Source organism: Myotis yumanensis, unplaced genomic scaffold (genome assembly GCF_028538775.1).
Source record: "Myotis yumanensis isolate MYYU_CA2020_CCGP unplaced genomic scaffold, mMyoYum1.0.hap1 SCAF_5, whole genome shotgun sequence".
NCBI lineage: Eukaryota > Metazoa > Chordata > Mammalia > Chiroptera > Vespertilionidae > Myotis > Myotis yumanensis.
In genome coordinates this window covers 70,244,639-70,269,264 of record NW_027223756.1, presented here as the reverse complement: position 1 = coordinate 70,269,264, position 24,626 = coordinate 70,244,639, and the positions used below count along the sequence as shown (strand labels likewise).

The following is a 24,626-nucleotide window of genomic DNA, read 5'->3' as shown; positions in this document are numbered from 1 at the left end:
TTTGACCAAATACTTTCGATATTTATGGTAGTATGTCTGATTGTATTTAATATAGCCAAATGATTTAACTACATACCTTATTTAAAAGTGCATTTAAGCCTAATTTTAAAAATAGTTTTTTGAGGAATAATAATAAACAATAAACTGCTCATATTTATAGTGTACAATTTGGTGCATTTTGACATATGTATACATTAGTGAAACCATCATTGATAAACTCACATGACATTTAACAAAAAAAAGGATAACTGAAAAGACACAATTGGGCAACAAAGATGAAAGAGAAGCAAAAAATCAAAAAGGAATAATGCTGGAAGTGAAATTCAAATAGAATTTCTAGAAGAAATGACTGACCCTGAGAATGTCGACATTGCTGCCAGTTGAGTGACTGTCAAATTGCGGCCAGAAACCTAGTGAGGACTTATTTATTGCCATAAAGGAGGAAAGCGCTTGTGATGAAAAGGATGAAGATGCCTTCCTAAATTGCAACTCCAGACCCATTAAACACTAACACCCCAGACCTCCTTCCCTCAGTCCCTGGCAACCACCATTCTACTTTCTGTCTCTATGGATTTGACCAATCTAGATATCTCATATAAGTGGAATCATACAGTATTTGTCCTTTTGTGACCAGCTTATTCCATTTAGCATAATGTGTTCAAGGTTCATCCATTTTGTAGTATCTATCAGAATTTTCTTCCTTTTTATTGCTGAGTAATAATCCATTATATGTATATATCTTATTTTATTTATCCAAATTAACCCAACAAAGATGGTGGGTTAATTTGCATATGCAGGCACTGAGCAGCCGGGGGTGGGGCGGAACACTTGCGTCATCATGATGGCAACAATACAGGCCTTCTGAGCCACCCCAGCCTCTCAGGGTCTCTGGGCAGCAAGGGAAGGCGGAAAGGTGGCTCCAGGCTGGAGCGAAGGCAGTGCTGGCAGCCAGGGGAAGGAAGGCCCATTCTTGCATGAATCTTCATGCATCGGGCCTCTAGTGTGAGTATATCTGTTTGAATTCCTGCTTTCATTTTTTTGTTTGTATATACCCAGAAGTGAAATTGCTGAATTTTAATTTTTCTGAGGAACTTCCATACTATTTTCTATAGCACCTGCATCATTTAACATTTTCACCATGCACAAAGGTTTCCAGTTTTTCTTTGTCCTTTCAAACATTCATTTTTTTAATTTTTTTTAATAATAGCCATCTTAACGTGTCTGAAATGGTATCTCATAATGAGTTTGTTTTGTATTTCCCTAATGATTACTGATATTCAGGGTCTTTTCATGTGCTGATTAACCATTTGTATATCTTCTTTGGAGATATGTCTATTCCAAATCCTTTCCGCATTTTAAAATCAGGTGTTTTTGTTGTTGTTGTTATTGAATGTAGGAATACTTTAAATTTCGTGGGTATTAACCTTTTATCAGATATATTATTTGCAAATGATATTTTCCATTTTGTGAATTGTGTTTTCACTCTGTTGAAACCTGTTGATAGTGTCCTTTGATGCACAAGCTTTCCTAATTTTTAAGCTTCAAATGGGCCACTTGACATAATCATGTCCCTTAAAAGTAGGCTAAATGTTGCTAATGAAGGACTGTTAAGCAGAAACAGCTGTATTAGTTATCTATTGCAATATGACAAATCACCCCACAATGGTGTGGCTTAAAACAATAATAAACATTTTTTTTTTTTTTTTTTTTTTTTTTTTTTTTAAATATATTTTATTGATTTTTTACAGAGAGGAAAGGAGAGAGATAGAGAGTTAGAAACATCGATGAGAGAGAAACATCGACCAGCTGCCTCCTGCACATCTCCCACTGGGGATGTGCCCGCAACCCAGGTACATGCCCTTGACCGGAATCGAACCCGGGACCTTTCAGTCCGCAGGCCAACGCTCTATCCACTGAGCCAAACCGGTTTCAGCAATAATAAACATTTTTATCTTTCACAGTTTGTGTGTGTCAAGAACTTGGGTGTGGTTTGGGGAGCAAACTGGCTTGGATTTCTCAGGAGTTTCAGTCAAACTTCGGCCAAGGAAGCAGTCATCTTAAGCCTTAAATGAGGCTGAAAGATCTTCCATTGTGGTTCACTCCCATGTCTGGCAAACTGGTGCTTTATTTAAACAGAGGTCTTTTGTGCTCAAGTGAGGGCGTATGGCCCACAGGCAGGAGATCCTGTCTGAGTTTATCCAGGACTGAGAGAAGTCCTGGCACTTTGAGGACTGGTTTCTCCAGAGGCAGCACCATGAGCTAGAAGGTGATGCTCTTTTTGGGGGGTATGGTGGTGTGGCTTCCTCAATGGTGTCTCAGGCAAGAGACCAAAGCAAGTGGGAACACAAGCAGAAGAAGCAAATCCCAGGTGGCACAGGGTGGGTACTTCGTTTGAAACGAGTATGTGAGTGTGGGGGTAGAAGCCTTTTGGGGATGTCTAGGGACACCTGGGTGTCCATTGCTGGCAACCCAACCAATAGTATCTCAGCTCTCACAATTTGAATATAAAAAACAGTATGATCTTAATTGTAGGTGATTATTATTAACACATTGGCTATTTTTAAAAATAAATCACAACCGGCATTTTCTAACCTTCAGCCAAAGAAAATATTAAGTGTGTTTTTTTCTTCACAAGACTATCCACAGCATGCATTCAAACTAACTGTGGTTGAACTAAGTGGTGCCACAACATTTATTCCATTTTGTATTAGTACACCCTGTTTTATTTTCCATGCCTTCAAAAAGGGCAAGAAAATAAATAAAAATCCCTATGTTTTTAATAACTCATGCAGGGTCCTTAGGTTGAAATTATATCTATTCAAAGTTTAGGCAACCTGTGAAATTTTATTTTTATAAACCTTTCATAATTAGAACACCAACAGCATCCAGACACCACAAAGCGGCCATTTGATTTTAGATCGTATTTCGGTTTACAAAACCACAAGTGGAAGCATTTTCCCCACCTTAAATGCCATCACAAAGGAGGCATACTTGGGCTGAAATTGCAGCGGGAAATGGAATTCTTGTGAGGAACCAGTAAACCATTGGAATCAAGGGCGATCAGAATGGAAATGAAATAGCGGAGGAGGCCTCAAGCACAATGCCGCTGCATTTACTCATCTCCCGGGAATTCTTGGCAATGAGTGCCTCCTCCAGTGCTTCTGCGCTTCATCATCCAACTGGGGGGCCTGGAAGGCGGGCTGATAAAGCCATCAGCGCTGCGCTCTCTTGCAAGAGTTGCACTTTTGGTTAGAGAGACTCTGGGATGCTAAAATATTTTAATTTGCTTAAGTTCCAGCAGCTTCATGTTGTAGCAGCAGGGACCCATTTCATCTAAGTAAGCTTTCTCCTTTTCCAATGGCATCCTGAGTGCAGGAAAATGTTCACTTCTAATGGGAATAATGATAAAAAAGGCCATATAATTTCCCCTCACCCACAAATAGGGCTCATCATGTAGTTTGTTGCTCAAGTGCTTTGAAAAAGAAAGGTATATGAATGCTGAGTACAGCATAAAGTGCCAAGGTGCTCTGATAGGGAAAAAGTAACTAAAAGCAGACTGGAGAAGGTACCATAGGAAAGAAAAATTATATCCCATTTTAATTTCATTAAGAATGGCAAAGCAAATGGCAGCTAATTATCATGTAGGATCACCATTTAAATATTATATTAATATTTAAAATCTTCCAATAGGCTTAACAAAATCTGTGAAATGTTGGTCCTCACTCGGTAGACAGAAAAGTGCTAAATACTGTCCCCACAGCGTGGGACTTGCCTGGCTGGCCTTCAAGCTTTCTTTGCACACTAGAAAGCATCACATAATTGATTCATAAGTCATAGCTGAGCTGAAATTTGAGACAGCACTGAGGATTATTTAAAACAACTAAATTGGGCAAAGGGCTGGGGAAAAGATAGCATCTAAAGGAGTTTTTTAAGGAAAAAAAGCTAATAAATAAAAGGAGACCAAACTAAAATTAGTTTTGAGAAGTTTTGTGGGAAATTGCTGAGTTTTAAAGTAATGTTGTCTTAACCTCACTTTTTAAATTTTTTTATTGATTAAGTTATTACATATGTATCCTTATCCCCACATTACCCCCCATCCCCCCCACTCATGCCCTTATCCCCCTGTTGTCTATGTCCATTGGTTAGGCCTATATGCTTGCATATAAGTCCTTTGGTTGATCTCTCTCCTTTACCCCCACACTCCCCTACCTTCCCTCTAATAACCTCACTTTAAAAAAAAGAAATTTTTTATGGCGCTTCCAAATGGCAAGAGACTGTACCTGCCAGTGATGTGTTGTTTCACTTTTGTTTTCAGTGTCTAAGTTTGGGTTGAAGATCCCATGCTTTACCTGCGTAATGTTCAACAACTTTAAATACACTATGTGATTCTGTTATTATTTTTTAAGCAAACAGATGAAAAGATATATGGCTACATATTTTAAAAAATCCTGATACCACTGAGAAATTAAGGGAGCAAATGATGGTCAAACAGTGGGAAATGAATTTGTGTTTCATGTTTTTATATCTCCTCTCTCTGGTCCTTGGCAGAGAGAACAGTTTTACTTCGCTTTATTTTCCTCAAATGCAAAACAAACATAAAATGCCCAGTGTTCAAACGCATAAAATGCCCAGTGGTCAAAACAGGGACATCATTAAAGGGTGAGTTACGAGTGCTCTGCCAGTGTTGTGAACCAAAACTCATCTCTAGTGTGGGGAAGGTCCTGGGGTAGCGAGTGACATTCCCTGATACACATCTATTGAAGAATTTCTCCAGCCTGAGCCTTTGTTGAGGTTAGAGATAAACTTGATCTTCATAACATGCAATGAACTCATCATATTTTAATGATTCATTAAATTATTACTGTCACATTACAAACATTACTGATTTTTAGGAAGTCTCTCATGAAGAATGACAAAATATCATTTACGGAAGATGCTTGCATTTCTTAAATGAAAAGCTTCATCCGAAGACAAGATGTTATATTTAAAAATGTGGCCAAGAGGGGAGAGAAATCACCACGTGATTGCAGCATGTCACTCATCTTTCATTCTTGCCACAAGTATTGGGCAGCCTTATTTCTCTCGAAGGTATTCAGAACAGGCCTCCCCAAGATGTGCTACTTTGGCATGTGAATTGCTTTGAGTTGAAGGCAATTGAGACTCTATAACTCCTGAGAAACTTTTATATCTTCCTTGAAGAATTTAAATCAGAGGCCTTGCACATAATAAGAGTGGTCACCAGAAATAACCTTCTATGACCAATCTAGCGGGCGGGGCAAACTTCAAATTGCTGAACACCTGCTCTTCTTTTCATCCTGAAAATGACCTTCCTTCCCTCTGAAGCCCCCAAGGTGCCTTATCTCATCTTCAGCTCAGAGTGTCATATATACCTCATCTTCCCGGTCTGACACGGAACCTCTCATGCATGTGGGGTTTCATACGTACATATCTAATTAAACTTGGTTTTCTCCTGTTAGCCTGTGTCATATGTCATATAGATTTAATTATTAGACTAGGCCAGTGGTCAACAAACTCATTAGTCAACAGAGCCAAATATCAACAGTACAACGATTGAAATTTCTTTTGAGAGCTAAATTTTTTAAACTTAAACTATATTGGTAGGTACATTGTTATTAACCTACCTATATAGTTTAAGTACTGTTGATATTTGGCGCCTCCCCTGCGCTGCGTATCCTGTGGCCCGCCTGTGCTAGTCTCCTGTCGCCGGACTGACGGACACCCCCCACTTCTTCTAACGCCACTTCTTCAAAATAGATTCGCCCAGGCCGAAAACCTACTTCTGCGCATGGGCCATGAAGTTTCAATCTCACTGTATGTGCGAGCCCGCACGTGGTATTTTGTGGAAGAGCCACACTTAAGGGGCCAAAGAGCCACATGTGGCTCGTGAGCCGCGGTTTGCCGACCACTGGACTAGGCAAAAGAACCTTCAAGAATAAAGAAAAGATTTTTCATCCCCCATATCCTTTTCCTTATATTGTAAGGAAGAATTAGAAATAGTGATTGTTTTTAGAGGAATTGCTTCCGAAGGCTTAGCCATTTATGCAGGCTGAGTTTTTGGGGAAGAATTCATCATGTCCTGCTTTTGGGGAGAAAGCTTGTGATGGGCCACTGTGTCCCTGAACTCAATGATAGTTTCAAATAAAGCATCTGGACCCTATGATAACTTTGAATAAAGCATTTGAGAGCAGTCAAAAGAAGTGCTGGCTGCTGTTGATGGCTAAGGTTGTTAAACTACAGCTTTTATTCGCTGGGCAGTTTTATGAGAGGAAACTGATTTACAATCATCAAGGGAGAAAGGTCAATTTGTAGGATGTAGATTTTCTATTCATCACCACATTTTATAGACTTGTTGGTGATTTTATTTTCTGATGTCAAACTAGTCATTTTGGTCTTGTTAATGCTTTTCCTTAACTGCTATATTTTTCTGACACAAACAAGGAAGAGCTCCATAAGCCAGATATTGTGTTCTTCTATTTCAGCTACATGGGACAGGGCTAGCTGACTCCATAGTGAGCAATGAGGAAACACTCATTAATCAATTTGGGGTGGGCTGGCTTTGACATTGAAATACCCCTCCTCAACCTCTTCTTCCTCTTCCATCCCTTCTCCTCTCTATATCCCCTTCCACTCCTACCAATTTCAAGAGTCTGAGATGATCTATGTAGTCAACAGGGCTAGATGCCGCCAGGGATATAACATGAAGAAAGGCACTTTGGGAAATATGTTGAGAAGTAATTTCACAGCTGACAGGGGCAAAACAACCATTCTTCCTCAGACCTCAGATTTAACCTTGGTGCCCATGAAGTATACCCAAGTCATCCTGCTAAGAAACCCTAATTAAGTGTGTAAAGCCAAAACCATTTGTAATTTGTATATAGATCACAGTACAGGATCATTAAATATAATCTGTTAAATAGAACATATATCACTATACATATAAATAATGCTGTGTGTTATCTGTGAGATATACTTCCGCTTCTGTTAAAGCATAATCCCAATGATAACATTATAATTTATATAAAACAGTTTATAACTAAGTAAGCTATATAAGGTTCTAATTCCATAGTGAGTTTATTTTTGTTTAATCCTTTTCTCAAGCTCACAATGTTAGGATTGTTATATACAGATTTCTGGACTCTACCTTAGTTGGAGCCATTAGTTATAAGAAGTTAAGGCTTGTGTTTATCTTGTTTATCATTTATATTTCCAGGGCCTAGCACAGTGCCTGGCATAAATATTTTCTTCAGAAATAAAATTTTATTGGTAAAGAACATCTGGCAAAATCTGGCTTTTGTAGGCTCTCAGAATTCTACATGGGAAGTCTGTTTGTGTCTCCCAGATCCGGTTCTCCCTGAACCCATATAAAGCTGTCACTTGTAACCTATTTTATCTAAAACCATTCTCAGCATCTTCCTCTTCCCCCTTCCTCACATCCCTATATTTGTCCTGATACTGTTTCCTCAGACACTACAATGAAAACCTCATAGTCACATTTGACATCTTTCTCCTGGCACAATGGGACAAGTCAATAAATACCTTTTCGGAAATTTTCTTTACAAATGCTTCTTGCATTCAAAATGCTACTTTATTTAGTTTTTCTACTTTTTAGTATTTAATTGCTGGTTGATCTTTCCATTTTACCTCCTCTTTTTTTTTTATCCTGGTACCTTCTGTTCAAAAACCATGAGTACCTCACTACAGTCTATTAGAAAAAGCTGTACACCTTGGTCTGCATACAGGGTCCTCTAGAATGGGTCTCCAATGCACGGTCTAGTTTAACTCCAGAGCTCCCAAACACAGTCCATGATCTCTCTCTGAGCCTGCTCCTTCCTTCCTGAAACCAACACTGCCCCAGCTGCTCCTGCTTACTCCACACCTCCTTCTAAGGAACAACATGGCAGGAGGGTTAAGCCTTGGACAGCCAGGCCTCAGTTCACAATTCTAACTCTATATACTTAACATTTAACCTCTATCCTTTATAAAGTGAGCTACACTTTCTTTTTTTTCTTTTTTAATCTTTATTGTTGAAAGTATTACAGATGTCCCCCATTCCCCCTATTGACTCCCTCTACTCCATTCCTGGCCCCGCCCCCTTCAGCACGCTATTGTCTACATTTACAAGTACAATAGGCCATTCTGTACAATTGAATTCTTAGGGAGTTTGACTTCTTTGGTTTTATAGTTCTTATCCTCAAACTTGAATAATGGTTTCCATAAAATGCAATATGAAATTTTAGAAAAGAAAGTCTTATTGATACTGCATTTTGTGCCAGTGGCAAGACACAGGAGGACAGAGTCCCCTGATTTGCATTCTCTGGGTTCCCTTACACACTTAGGGTGAGATTTGGCTCCAGCTTTGTCTCCTATGCTGTCCTCCCTCCCCTTGGAGCCAGGGAAGAGCTGTGTGAGCTTCCAGCACTGGCCCACTCACAGTCTATAGGGCTGCCCTCTGCTGCCATGGCGCCTCCTGGAGAAACTCCATGGGCCAAGCTGCGCCCATGGGGACTGCTGTTGTACTACAATTAGCTGGTATGGCTGGCCATGGGATGACTGCTCTGCACCTCTGCCATGTCCCTGCTGATAGAGCCACCTGTCTCCCGTCTAATGGCTTCAATCGTCCCCATACAATAGGGTTCACAGGGGAGTCTGTGAGGTGTCAGTGATTGGCATTATACTTGGCTCATGTCACATCCTGAAAGATAAAGGGTCTCTTTGAAGAGTCTTCCACCCACCAGCCACCTCTATTTTGCAAAGTGTCACTTAGCAAAAGGCTCAATGTGCCTTTTACTGAGTAGCTGCTCCCTTATCTTCACTTGTCTGTGATGAAGGACAGTCAGTCCATCCCAAAGAAGAGATGATTCTCACCACAATCCTGGAGACTTTTTAGTCTCCCTACACCTCTAGGGGTGAGCACTGCTTCCCTCAGGGAATGACTGTTCCTGTTGATAACATACCATGACTGTGAGCAGTACTGACATGGGACCCCCAGACGACTCAGTAAAACACACAGTTTTATTCATGATGAGCAAAGCCTATGGTTCCAAGATGAAGCTGAATGGTAAGTCACCTACCGTGTCTCAGACTTTTGTGTTTTGTGGGAATTGACATAATGATGCTACTTTTCATTTTTGCCAGATAGGGCATTAATAAAAATCTACTATCTTGTATTCTGTCACAAAACAGAAAAAAAGCCTATTATTATAGCATAAAATATATTATTAAATTGAATAGACTTAGCTTTGTGATTCTTTTTTTTTAAAAAATATATTTTATTGATTTTTTATAGAGAGGAAGGGAGAGAGATAGAGAGTTAGAAACATCGATGAGAGAAAAACTTCGATCAGCTGCCTCCTGCACATCCACTGGGGATGTGCCCACAACCCAGGTACATGCCCTTGACCGGAATCAAACCTGGGACCCTTCAGTCCGCAGGTTGACGCTCTATCCACTGAGCCAAACCGGTTTCGGCAGCTTTGTGATTCTTATTTTCCCCAGTTCACTGAGGCTGGGTAAAAATGGGTCAGGAACTGGCTCTGGTCACTGGTCATGAGCTGGGAACCACTCTAATGAGAACCTTGTTCATTTAACTGAGGTGTTGTTGAAGGTCCTCTTTCAATTCAACAGCAATGGTACCCTTCCCTGTCCTCTTTGCTCAACCTGTCCATACCTTTATAATACATTTGAATATTATTTGTTGTTTTGTATTGACTTCTAATGGTTTCATGTGTGAATATCTTCTCTCTTCCAACCAGACTGTAATGCTAGGTAAATAGAAGGCACTGAACAGCTAATTATTAGAATTTATTTCTATAATACACACTGGTATGTTGTTTAGAGGACTGTCAGCTTTTCACATGTATATGTGTGTGTATGTGTGTTTGTTTGCATGTTTTGGAATTCTGCTGGAATCCCCAATATGCATAGGTACATAGATGAAGGGTGCACAGTTTTGAAGAATTAAACAAGCTTTGTAAAGTAAAAAAAACCAAGCCTTTGGAATCAAATCTCCATCTTTGCCTCGACTTCCTAATGAGGCTGGAAAGATGAAGTAAGTATTGAGTTGACATGGCTCTGCTTTTGAAGTATCTTGAAAGTCTCTCATCATTTTTGATGATTTAGTAATACTGTAGGGTGTAGCCAGTAGTTGAAATTTTCCCATAAAATATCAGAATTGTTTTTCATTTTCATGTAATTTTTTTATTTAAAAAATCATAAAATGCTCCTTAGAGTGACAGCTCAGTTTCAGTATTTATGACGTTCTAATTGCTCTAGCCATTTAGAAAAAAAAAGAGTTCTCAAGTAAAATTTAAGTGGAAAAGATTAAAATTCAGAATTATGGACTTTTTTCATTTGAATGAACATTCACTTTTTGCTGGAAATTTTATGCACCAGCCCTAGCTTCTGTATATTCAACAGTCCTCGAAAAAGTACTTAATTTCTTTCTTGAAAATATATGAACATCTTTATAATTTGAAAATAAACTCTTTGGATCAGCATAACTTTCCCCCCAGTTTTATTCTACTTTGGACTATAAACCAAGCACACATGATCTATCTTGCGAATGAATGACTCCATGTGGGCACGAGCTGGAGAACATACGAGTGAGTGAAAGGGATATGTGGCAGGACATCATTCTGTGGGGGGTATTTTTAACTGCTATGGTTTATGATATTTGCATGGCTGACTTGTGATATGTGCTCAAAGCTGTTCAATCATTTACCTTTTTGTGAGTTCTTGTTGCTTTCCTGAATGAGGTTTCAGATTCATATGTAACAAATCTGTCTAAATTAAATCTCATTTCCTTTCCCAAGATGCAAGCCTTTGGAGCCAAGTATCCATTGTTGCCTTCACTTTTTAATGAGGCTGGAAAGATGAACTAAGTATTGAGTCGACGTGGCCCTGCATTTGAAGTATCTTGAAAGTCTCTCATCATTTTTGATGATTTAGTAATAATGTAGGGGGTAGCTGGTAGTTGAGACTCTCCCATAAAATATCAAAATTGTTTTTCATTTTCTTTGATCACTTTATAATTTTGTGATTGGTTACTTTTCTTTAAATGATATATTTCTACAGCTACTTAATGGAGTGTGTTGTTCATATGTGATTAATCTTTCGAGGGGAAGAATAATATGACTTTGTCCCTTCAAGGAGTATGTAATATAACTTCATTATTACTAACTCAAACGTTTGTAAAAGTGATTATGGATTTGGCTAAAGAAAAATGGACACTGTTGACAAATAACCTCGGAAAGGGGGTAAGGAAACATCCTACTTCCCCCAAAACTCTCACTATAAATATAAATTTTATTATACTTAATTAAAATGTTTAAGTTTTAGTAAGTATTTCCTTGATGCAGTTTTTCCTGATTAATTAATTCTGTCAACAAATATTTGTTCAAAGTCTACCAAGCCTTGTGCTAGGTGCTGGGAGTATAGTCCCCTTTATTCATGGGGAATACTTCCAAAAGCCCCAGTGAATGACCGAAACCAGGGATGGCACCGAACCTTATGTTTACTATCTTTTTTGCTATACAGACATGTACCTTATGGCTTTCCTTTGGCACACCCAAGTTGCACTTTGGAGCATTATTAAGTCAACTAAAGGCTACTTGAACACAAGCACTTTGATACCAGGACAGTAGATCTGATATCAGGGTGAGGAAGTGAGGGTCGTGGGGGTTTCGTGCCAGTGAGGTTGAGGTTAGTATATACATACAGTGGGGATAAGCTGGACTGCACAAGATTTCATCATGGTGCTCAGAATGATGCACAATTTAAAACTTATGAATTGTTCATTTTTGGAATTTTCCATTTAATATTTTTGAACTGTAGTTGATCATCAGTAACTGAATCCTTGGAAAGTGAAACTGTGGATAAGGGGGGACTACTGTAGCAAATATCACGGAGGAAAACTGTCCTTGTGTGGTTGATATTCTAACGAACTATATCCTGATATCCTGATGAACTAGTTTATATGTTTTTTAAAAAACTTGTTATGTGAGCTTATTGAGCTTTCTGTGAAAGACCCAAACAGTGATATATTGCAGACTAACTAATAAAGGAACCAAAATGAATAATTCAGGATTTGATTCCCAGGGCAGCATTGTGCAAAGGGGTGTGATAAAACACCCTTTTTGTAGATTTGACATTTGAGCAGTAGCAGGTGCAAATTGTGGTGAATAAAATTAACTCAGCTATGAAGAACGAAACACGAAAAGCAGAAATTGTCAGGATTGTTTCCAAAAGGCATGTGACTACACCCTCCCAAACATGTATGAAAGCATTCTATTAGGCCAAAGACAAAATCATCCTTGCATTTGATCTAAGGAAAAAGATTTTTTTCCCTAAAAAAAAAAACCAACAAAACAAAACTTGGATTTGGTCAATTTTGGAGTTTTGAGGTTGGGGTAAAACTTTAGGCAGAGCTGATCCTAGTTACAAATGAGAAGGCAGAGTTTGGGCACCCACCCCTCCCGTCTCCTATTTACCCCTTCCTCCAGCTGACTTATGATGTCTCCTGCTATGCTCCCCTTGGGAGGAAAGTACTGGACCTTCCTTCCAAAGACCCGAGCTTCAACTCCTCCTGTGCTATTGATCCTTCATGTGAGCATGAACAAGCCATTTTGCCAAGCCTCAGTTTTCTCATCTACAAAATAGAGATAAGAATACCAACCTCAGAAGGTAATGATGAAGATTAAATAGACTGTTTGTGAAAATGCCTTGAAATGATTAACAACAAGAATTAGCAAAATAGCTAACACTTATTTAAGGAACCGGGCAAGAAAGCTCTGAGAAAGACAGAAACTCTCTAGATACTAAAGACTGCCCAGTGGAATGGCGAGTCGTGGAGATTTTATTTTGGTTAGTGCTTCTGTTAGATTGTGTCTTAAATTATACCATGGGTAAGGCTGCTTCCTCTGCCGACAGAAAGTATGTCTAGCCCAGCTTATTCAGATCCCCAAGTACTCACTCTTGCCAGGCTGGTCCCAGATGGAACTTTATAAGGGACGTACTTCCTGTAGATATGACCAACTCTAGAACATGGAACATCGAACATTTCTCCTCCACACATCCAAACCTAAAGAGAGGTAATTTCAAAGTATGAAAAAAAGAAACCCAGAAAATTCCATACAAAAAAGCAAGACTCAAAAATGTATTAAAAACTCTTAAAGTCTCAAAATGAGTAATTTTTTTTATAATAAATATCTAGCCAAGAAGGAAAACCATATTTTCAAAAACCCAGATTCATAAAAGTATAGAGCCAAAATACTAGTTTAGTAAGATCTAATTTCCACAGACATCGTGGCATTATTTTTATTCTAGAATTTTATTATGAATATTACATTGAACTGAAATTTAATGCTTGCACATTAGTTATATAGAGATTTGTTTTGAAAGCCTTGTGAAATCATTTGAAGAAGTAACATTAAATTTTAAATGTTAATTTAAAATATAAAAAATGGAATTTTTAAAATATATTAATGAATTAAGGAACACATATCTATGCTTGAAGTTACATCTGCATGCTAATTTTTCCCACCCTTGATTTTTTCTTAGGTAAAGAAATTAATTGGTTAGTGATATGGAAAAAGGAAATATTATGCCTGATTATATGTTAAAATGCTGTACTTATATATAGTAACAAAAATTAATTGGTTATATTTTATCATGACTACCCACTTAGACACACACTTAATAACGATTTTATATATAACAGACTATTTACTACAAAAGGACAAATTAGACACATACTTAATCATGATTTTATATATAACAGACTACTTACTATAAAAGGACAAAGGACTATCCTATATAAGAGATAATATTCAAATTAACCCTCACGCTCTCATAAAATGGCTGCCCCCCCCCAGGCTGACAGGGGGGTTAGTGATGGACAACCAAACGACTGAACAAGAAGGCTGTGTGGGGCGACCAGGCCGGCAGGGGGGCCATGAGGGGCAATCAGGCTGGCGGTTGGGAGGGGGCAGTAAGAGGTGACCAGGCCAGCAGGGGGTAGGGGGGGTAGAGTCAGGGGCAATCAGGCCAGAGGGGCGGGGTGCAGTTGGGGGTGACCAGGCTTGTGGGGGGGGCAGTTGGGGGCAACCTGGCTGGCAGCGGGGGGCAGTTAGGGGCAACCAGGCCAGCAGGGGGGGGGGCAGTTAGGGACAATCAGGCTGGCACACAGAGGCAGTGAGGGGCAATCAGGCAGGCAGGCAAGTTAGTGATTAGGAGCCAGCAGTCCAGGATTGTGAGAGGGATGTCCGAATGCCAGTTTAAGCCCAATCCCCGAGGGGTCCCAGATTGGAGAGGGTGCAGGCTGGGCTGAGGAGACCCCCCTGACCCGTGCACGAATTTCATGCACCGGGTCTCTAGTTTACTATAAAAGAACTACTTACTATTAAAACAAAAATACAGACTTCATATGGGCTAGATTTTTAGCTATTTCAATTATAAGAAAAAAATTAAAAAGAATTAGATACTATTATGGTTAGTTTTATAAGTCAACTTGGCGACACTACAGTGCCTAAATATTTGGTCAAATATTATTCTATACATTTTTATAATGGTGTTTTTTGAATGAGATTAACATTTAAATTGGTAGACTTTGAATAAAGCAGATTACCCTTCATAATGGAGATGGATTTTACCTAACCAGTTGAAGGCCTTAATAGAACAAAGACTGACCTCCCCAAAGCAAGAAGAATTCTGCCAGCTATCTGCCTTTGGACTTGAATAATAGCTCTTCCTTGGGTCTTCAAACTGCTAGCCTACCTTACAGATTTTGGACTTACCAAGCTTCCCCAATGGTGTGAGCTGATTCATTAAAATAAATCTCTCCTTTTATATATGCATATCTTGTTGGCTCTGTTTCTCTGGAGAACCCTGACTAAAACAGATACGTAGATTGTTTTAAAGTATAATATTGAAAGGAAGAAAGATAAATGTTTATGTCTTAGCTTATATTCACTTCCTACTTTTCTCATTAAGAGGAATGACACCCCATCTAAGACTGGTGAACAAATAGTGATTAGAGTGAATGGAAGTCCAAGGGAAAGGGAATTTAATTATTAAGACAATATTAAGGCCCTTGCCAAGTGGCTCAGTTGGTTGGAGCGTCGTATGGTACACCAAAAGGTTGCAGGTTCAATCCACAGTCAGGGTACATACCTAGGTTGTGGATTTGATCCCTGGTTGGAGTGCATGTGGGAGGCAACCTATCAATGTTTCTCTCTCACATTGATGTTTTCTTCTCTCTCTCTTTCTTTTCCTTTCTCTCTCTAAAAATCAATAAAGAACATATCTTCAGGTGAGGATTTAAAAGAAGAAGAACAACAATACTCAGTTGTTCTAAATGGGTTTAGGACTACTCACGGTATTAATTTTAACTTGGTGGGGTAGACATCAGAAGTATGTATGGATGATATAAAGCTGGTTGGGGCAGTTAAAATATTCTAAACTGTAGTACCAACATCCATAAAATCTCAAGAAGCTGGAGCTATATAAGATTAAAGTTTAATAAAAAGGGTAAATATAAGAATCTGTCCCATTTCTAAAAGAATCAATGCATCCAGAGAAGGATGGGGTGGAAAAAGACTAAGCAGCATAAAACACATATCACCAACATGATAAGAAGAGGTTAGGGAGTAAGAGTCCTGATCTATCTGACTAAAGTCTTATGCTAATTTCTGAGTAAATGCTTTATATTCTCTTTTAAAGAGAATTACCAAAGTGGTAAAGAATGCAACAGTGTCTTAGGAAAAATAATGGAAAGAACTGGAGATGTGTAGTCTTGCTAAGACAAAATTCAGAGAAATTTTTTTCAAATATTTAAAGACCTAATATTTGGAAGAGATGGTCTATAGAAACTCAAAGAGATAGAAAGGATTAATAGGATAGAGCTATAAAAAGTCAATTTCAACTCCGTGGAAGGAAGGACTTTTTAATAGACACAATGATTAAAGATGTGTTGAAATCAGTGGTAGATGACACTTTGGAGACAAGCATATAACTTTGGATGGATAGTTGATCTAGTTAACATTTTAAGGTAATTCTAATATTAAGAGTTAGCATTTATGAATCCTTACTATGCCCCTTTTCATTTAAAGCTCACAACTCAATGACAGAATTGACTATTTCCCCAATTACATAGGTGGGAAAATGGCAGTCTATTGGCCGAGTAACTTGCCCAAGGCCATATAACTGGCCACCACAGAATGGAGATTTGAATCCTAGTAGTATCACTCCAGTGTTCACATCTTTAATCAATATTCTATCTACAAAGTCAGGAAACTTTGTTTGTGGTGGTCCAGATAGTAAATACTTTAGGCTTTGTAGGTCATATGGTTTCTCCTTCAACCAGGCAACTCTGCTAAGGACAAGGTGTGGCCATATTTTAATAAAACTTTGTTTACAAAAACAGGCAGTAGGCCATAGTTTGTTAATCCCTGTTCTACAAGGTACAAAGTCCTTTCAAACATTGAAATGCAGTGATTCTATATGTGGGAGAGTGTGGAAAAATGAAATTGGATATTACAAAATCTCCCATTGCCCATGCTCCTCTACAATGTGACCTTGGTACCCTCCCATTGAGGTGTGGGTCTACATTTCTTCTCCTTGAACTTGGGTGGGCTTGTGACTTTTAGACCAGGGGAGTATAGATGAAGTGAGTGAGGCTAGGTGATGAAAGGCAATGTAGCTGCCACCTATCCTCCGGGGTACTTGTTTTTATAACTGAGATGCCATGTCAAAAAATCTTGAGGCTACCCCATTGTGAGAAAGTCTAGGCCACATGAGAAGTCATGTGAAGGTGCTTGGGGTCAATAGCCTCAGTGTTTTAATGCACAGCCAGCATCAACTGCCAGACATGTAAGTGAAGATTCCTCTACATGATTCTACATGTAGCTATTGAGTTACACCCAACTGAGGCCCCATATATCATGAAGCAGAAATAAGCTATACCTCTTTGAGTCTTCTCTAAATTTGGGACCCATAGAATGCATGAGCTTAATAAAATGGTTATTTTATGTTGTTAAATTCTTGGGTACTTTGTTTTGCAGCAATAGTGACTAGAAATACATATTTCCAAATCCATGATAAAGGTGAACTGCTAGCACATATAATCAAAATTTATGGATCACCCACCAATCTCATCTTATCTTATTGTCGGAGATACAGCTCTAGGTCTCACCAATTTCTCTTTTTACTTCTTCTTGGGTTATAGGTTATAATCATCTTCCTGCTAGTTTATAATATCCAGCTCCTCTGTATGAGATGGGGCTATATGATTATTTCATGCCAGTGGAATGCAAACAGAAATGAGGTGCATTGCCTCTGGGCCAAAATAATTAAGAGTGGATTTTCTTTTCTACCTTCTTCAGGATTTACTGTTTCCCTCAGAGCCTGACAGACTACAGAAGATCCAGAGAAGGGGTCTGACTCCCAGTTAGATGGTGACATCACTAAATACAGGGGGCCTCAGACCCTGAAAACCTGGATGGAGCAGAGCAGGTTCCTCTCCCAACCTGGGCCAAGTTGTGACAGGGCCAATACAAGAACTTTGTTATCAAGATTTTGGAATTGTTACAGCAGTGAGTCCACTCTAATAATTTTTAATTAGCAATAATCGCACCTCAGATAAACCTGATTGGTTATGATATAGCCACTGCACAAAGCTTTAATAATTTTTTAAAAAAGAAAATCATATACAGTGAATGTAATCATTTGAGGGATTATTTTCTTTGATTATTTATGCATTTTAAAGAGGTAAAATTTGAAAGAATTTGACCACAGCCAAAGGAGTGGATAATGGGAGGGCAGAGAATGTTAGATAGTCATGTGTGTAATAAAATGTCAGTTCTTATTGGTCAAAGCTAAGAAATTGTCAAGGCAAAGAAGCCTTCGTCTACAGCTGGAGATAGTAACAGGTTAGAACAGGCATTTATTTTTCATGAAAAAGGTGACTGTATTACTTCCATTAGTTGATGAAGGTTAGTAGTCTCTACTGTAGGAATAGGGAATGATGACAAATAAGGGCACAATGTAGGGCCAAGGCCAGGAGCAAGGTCTTACATTTTCTGGTCTTAGTCTTTCTTTCTTTCTTTTCTTTTTTTTTTTTTTGGTCATAGACAGAAATAGACTTAGTACTTCTTATGAGAAAATTCTCCAGGGTGAGAACTGCCACAGCAGAAAGTTAAACAAATCATCATTGCCTTCCTTTTTAAGATATGGCAAAATAACCCAATAGATGCACAGAAATGAAATTCTAATAAATTCTTTTTCAGAGGGTCACTCAAATACAGCTTTTAAAGATTCCTTGGTATATGATAAAGCACCACACAATTAACGGCTTTAAACAATACCCAACTACGATCTCATAGTTCTGTGAGTCAGAAGTCCATGAGAGCTTGGTTGGGGGCTCTGCCCAGAGTCTCACAAGGCCGAAGTCTAGGTGGCAGCTGGGATGAGCTCTTGTCTGGAGACTCTGGGGAAGAATTAGCTTCAGGGCTCATTTGGGTTGTTGGGAGAATTGAGTTCCTTGCAGTGTTGGACTGAGACCCCATTTTTAGGTCCTTGCCCCAAGAACCCTCTGTCTTTTTAAAAAAAAACATATTTTTATTGATTTCAGAGAGAAAGGGAGAGAAAGAGAGAGATAGAAACATCAACGATGAGAGACAATCGTTGATCAGCTGCCTTTGGCACACCCCACACTGGGGATTGAGCCCACAACCCTGACTGGGAATCGAACCAAAACCTCATAGTTAATGGGTTGACACTCAATCACTGAGCCATGCTGGCCAGACATGAACCCTCCGTCTTAGCAACAGTTAACCTCCCTCATATAGAATCCTCATTTACACTTAAAATCTCTATGCCTTCTTTTGTTACCAGCCCGAGAAACTTCTTTGCTTTTAAAGGGCTCGTGTGCTTAGGTTAGGTTCACCAGGATCATCATTCTATCCTAAAGAGAACTGATGAGTAATCTAATTACATTTGCCAAATCTCCTTTTCCCTGTAATGTAACGTATTCCTGAAAGTTAAACAAGGAAGAGGTTCATCTTAGAATTCTGCCTATCACAGTCTCCAATGAATCAAAATTCATGTCTTAGATCAACAACCTGCTCCTAATTCTTAAATTATTCCCATCAGAAATTTTTATTTATTTCCAAGTCAAATTTAGGAATTTATGTGTAGATTTTTTAAATGCTAAATTCAGTGTTAAAAGAACTATGGAATCTTGCAATTTGCTATTCCATACTGCCACTATGTTCACTTAGAAGCATAAATCTGAGTATATCATGCCTCCATTTAAAATCCTTCAGTGGTTTTCTGTTGCTATTGGGGTAAAGTTACAACTCCTCCATAATGTTTCCAGGGCCTTGTATTATCTGGCCTTTCATTATGCATTTCTCAATCACCCTCCACTGGGTTATTTTTAATTCTTTGGGAAGCACCAAATTTCTCTCCTCAGGGCTTGCTGCCATAAATTGTTCTCTAAAGAAATTCTCCCTCTACCCTTCTTTCCAATTTATTTTACAGATTTCAGCTTCACCATCACAACTGAGCCCGAGATTTGGTTGGGACTTTTGCTTTATACTCTGTTTTCATCACATACTTTCCAACAGTCAATTGAGTCAACAAGTGTGCAGTGAGTGCTTAGTATGTGCTAGGCATTAGTCACCAGGCCGGAGCTATAATCTGTGACCAATTCAAAGTTCTGAGCACATGGAGTTTTCATTCAAATGGAGACAGTACTTATGACAATCGTAATTAAGCGATTTATTTGTGTGTCATCATCACACAAGTCATCAGTGTAATGATTTGCTTAGTGTTTGTCTCCCCTCACTAGGCTATAATTTCCATGACTATTTTATTCATTATTATTATATCTCCAGCTACTAGTGAAGGGCTTAGCACATAATAGATAGTCAATAGATACTTGCTGAGTGGTTGAATATGATCACCTCTTGTTTCAATTATACTTGCAGTCCCACTTATGTAAGGGCTCTATGGCCTTTCCAATTTAATGTTGCTTCTTAAAACCTCAGGGCCAACTTGCTTTTCACCATAAGCTCACCAAATCAATTGTTCCTAATTGCAGAGTTGTTTAGGTTTCTACACCAAGGATATCACCATGCACATCTTTATTTTTCTTTAGTCTTCCAATAACAATGCCTATTTCAGTAGAATCATTCATATCCTGACACACCAGAGAGATGTGTTCGGGTAACACTGTGGGAACATTGTTCTCTTGAAAAGCGTAACTGTTGTGGCATTTATCAAATCCTACAGATTCTAAAAGATGTGGTTCATATTTTAAAAAGACAATTCCTGTTAGTGTAATGTGATGATATTCTAAAAAAAAAGTCTATGGCATTGTCATACTTAAATATCCAATTCTTGGAGAAATGTTTTAGATTTATAAATGCTGTGTCTTATTTTGACAATGTAAATATTTTAAAGCAATGTTATCTTACCCATGATTGAGCACAGAGCATTTTTTTATAGTGTAGTTCAAATTGACTGAATAATTGAATGCTTGCCTTATTTTTAAAATCACTTTCAATATCAGCCACAGACTGGAATTTAGACATAGAGAATGTTAAATTGAATGGAATCATACAATTATACCAGTCACACAGAATATGAAATTAGTTTCAGTAGGAAATTTATTGTCAGGAGGATAATAAGGAAACATTTTTATCAGGTATGAGACGAGACGTAATATACTATATGGAAATGATTATATAAATTCTCAAAAACATTTACTGCTGCATTCATTTCCAAACCTGCTGTCTCTCCAATTTTATTTCCTACTTTATACCCCTTTCTCTCTCTGCTCAAGCTATTCTGTGATCTTTTCTGTTCCTCCAACATGCCAGGCACCCTCCCACCTTAGGGCGTTTGTTCCTTCTATCTGGGATTTGCTTCCAGACACATGATTAACTCTCACTTCCTTCAAGTCTTAGCTCCAAGCCCTTTCGCCCCAGACACCCTCTCATCTTGCACTCAGTCCTCATCACCCTACTTTGAAAAACTTCTTAAGACTAGATAAACAACCATGTCACCGTCTCTCTGGAAATTAAAATATTAATTGCTAACCTTTGGATTGTAGACATTGGAAAGGGCCATGCCTGGCATAAGCTGCTTTTCCCGGCCACGTGTAATAAAGCTGCACCTTTGGCCCGACTTGATCTAACAAGGGTCACAATGAGAAGTTATACCCTCATACCATGGCTTTGCTTTCTGCTCACAAACCTGGGCTTTCAGATTATTCTTTGAGGTCAGGGGAGAAAAATAAAAGTTTAGTTTGACCTTTCCTGACTCCCTTTTCTATTTGTGGATCGGCACATAACACAAGCAGCAATTGGGCAATACATCTCCATCTTCATTGAGGATATGGTGGTTTCTAGTCTCAGGGAAAAGCTCTTGTTTCTCGAGCCATTGGCTTAGGATTTTTTCAAAGTGAGAAATGCTCTATTATGTCAGTATATAAAGAAATCCTGCCCAAACTATTTTGCATTTAATGAGCTTTGAGAGGTCTGGGTGGGGAATAGCAGGGCTTCAGAGTGGACCTTAATCAGATGATCACTACTTTTACATGCAGTGTTTATATTTGCAGCAACGCCAAGCAGTCTTAAAAATAGTGATTTTAAAACAGTGATTAGAGTGGGCCTGGAAAAAAAACAACTATACCTATATATATCATTTATGGATTTGAACATTTTAATAGTGCTTCTTTAGGTAAAATATTATGGTTAAGGACATTTAACTCATTATTTTACAGTTTAGAAGGTGCATTAGAGGCAAAGTGTTTGCTTTTTACTATTATTTCCATGTGTTTCCACATTTTGTGTGTAATTGCTTAAATTTTTGGATTCACCATCTGCTAAAAATAAACAAAAGTTTTAAAAATTGACTTTCTATCATGGAACCATAACTTCCGTACTTTAGGAAAATACGCAAACATGTGATTCTCCTTTGCTCTTGAGTTGGGCTGTCAATCATACCACCTTCCTAATGGCAGGGGCAGGAACCTGACTCAGGCCAGGCTAATTGAAGTCTTTCCTTGTGTTTCATCAGATCGGAATTACCTTTCTGGTGGCAAAGCAGGAAATAAAAGCCTGAGAGCTTTCAGTGGCCTTCGCTGAGGGGTGGAAGGAAAGTCCATAGGAGGGAATGAAGCTGACAAAGAGAGAGGCAGGGGAAGATATGCAAAGGAAGGATCCTGGTAGCATTTGGGACCGGTTTCTAGGCCTCCCAGAGGCTCACTCACTTCCTTGAGTTCTTCATAGTTTGATTATATGAGTGTCAATCCTCCCTTTTCTCTATGTTAAGCAATTGGGCTTCTGTCCTCTAGTAAGCTAAAGAATCCCTATTTTTGAACAGTGAGGGTTTGAGTGTCTAAGAGCACCAAAGGTGCACATTGAAATAAGCACATCAGTCCAAAGCTGATAACTTTCTATACCAAAGCTACTCAGCTTGAATACACATTACAACAAAAACTTTAAAGAAGCAAAGGGTTTTCGAAGCTTCAGTTGATAGTCAATTATTTGTTTAAAAAATATTTTATTGATTTCAGAGAGGCAGGGAGAGGGAGAGAGAGACAGAACCATCAATGATGAGAAAGAATCATCCATTGGCTGCCTCCTATATGCCCCACACTGGGGATCGAGCCCGAAACCTGGGCATGTGCCCTGAATGTGAATTGAACCATGATCTCTTGGTTCATAGGTCAATGCTCAACTACGGAGCCACCGCAGCCGGCTAGTCAATTATTTCGTTTTAGCAACATTAAATACAAAGAAATTTCATCAAAGTAGAGATATAAATGCAACAAAAATCCATAATGGCATTTACATGTTTTTTTTTATGTTGAGGAGAAGTGGATATACTTTCATGATGGGAAGAACACTTTGGATCAGAGTTTGATTTGGGAAGGTTACTACCCTTTTCTGCGTCTTATTTTCATCTTCTATAAAGTTGTAGTAATGTGTCTCCTTCATAAGGGCTTTGTAAGCAGGACATTAAGTAATACACAGCACTGTTAAAGGGCACACACCAGGTGCTGAAGAATAGTGGTCATATGATATAGTCTACCTGCAGGACTACTTTCATTCTCCTGGTATGTTGGGGGCAATATGAAGTGGCTGCTGTAAATCCACACATTAACCTCTCTGAGAGAGGTCAGGCCTATGAATACATGCAAGTTTGTGAATTATGTGGGGGTTGGGTGGGGGGGAGGTAGAGATTGTATTCTCAACTGTCACTCTCACAATTTGGGGAGAAGGAGGAAATTGTGGGGTCAACATATGTGAGCCTTGTGTATTGTAGGTTGTTGACCTTGATGTATAATGTAAAAATCAAATCCTTATACCTCTACAGATAATGTGTATATATACCTGGAGGCTTTCTATAGTATTGTCATTGAGATATGGGTGAAGGGCTTGACAATTTTGTATAGAGAGTTTTTTGGTAACTTTCCATACAAACATCTTTTGAGTTGGGCGTTGACTTGCTTTATATAAATTTACACACTAGAAGCATAAGAGTAATTGTATTATCTTTCATTTCCCTTGTTAGAGAAAAATGGCAACTAGAAAAATGTAACAATTTGTAAAAAAATTCAATGTTAGAAAAGGATTTCAATAGGAAGTCAAATTAATCTTAACACAGGTACCGAATGCTGTATAAATTGTTATATTTTGCTCACTTTACAACTATCTATAAAAGCTAAAATAAAATTTAACAAGGAATTAGGAAAACGCCATCAGGCATAAAGGAAGTAACAACTGGGAGGAATTCAGACTTGCCGCTAGGCTTCTATCTAATGGACATAAAATTGAACTTGAAAATGCTCTGTTACACCTGAGGTACCTTTTGTTGGGTAATTGAAATGAATCTCAGACTGGCTGGTGAGACATTCAGCAGCTGTTTCTGTTTATCTTTGAGTTTCTGAATGAGTTTAGAGTCATTTTAATATTTTCTTTGGAAGATCAATTCTGAGCATGCTGAATGAAAATGATTATTTTCACGTCACCGAGGCTAAATATTGCAGGGGGGAAAAACCCATAGGAGCAACTTCAGATATTTCCTTGTGTATCTGAAGGTATACGGTGTGCCATAAAAAGGCTTCTGTCACATTTTCGATACAAAATGCAACTGCACTTTGAGGTGCTTGGCATGCTCAAAAGTAAGAGGTGGTCCCTAATATAGCTGTCTCAGAAAAGCAATGAGAAGCTGTATAAAATATTTTAGAAACAGTCTTGGCATAAAAAAGGATTTCTAATGGGCACATTTTATAAGGCTGAATTTATTTCTAACAAAACCTTTTGAACAAACTATCCTGATAGTTTATAGAGAGATGGCTTAAGGGAAAAAGAGTATACTGTACTTGTAAAATGAGATGGAGTTGTACCCTTCTTGGGAGGCAAATAAGCCATTTTAGGAGTATGAGTTAAACTTCCTATGTGGTTTTTGTATTTTCAGACAACTAAGGAGAACGTGGAGAATGCTTATTAATTAAAACTTATTGTTCTATTTATCTGGTTTGCCTTATGAACTAGAAGCCCTTCCTTGTCTAGCTCCCTCCCACTCCGAATTTCACG

The 24,626-nt window shown here is 38.5% G+C and overlaps 1 protein-coding gene and 1 pseudogene across 1 annotated transcript in view; both read right to left on the bottom strand.

Annotated features, from left to right (window-relative positions):
• GALNTL6 (polypeptide N-acetylgalactosaminyltransferase like 6) overlaps nt 1-24,626 on the bottom strand; it is a 944,384-nt gene that overhangs the window by 71,812 nt on the left and 847,946 nt on the right. Inside the window, exon 9 of the mRNA XM_070415471.1 lies at nt 12,992-13,099. Within this exon, the coding sequence (XP_070271572.1) occupies nt 12,992-13,099 (108 nt within the window). The remainder of the gene's footprint in view (nt 1-12,991; nt 13,100-24,626) is intronic.
• Nucleotides 17,547-17,695, bottom strand: LOC139011974 (U4 spliceosomal RNA; annotated as a pseudogene).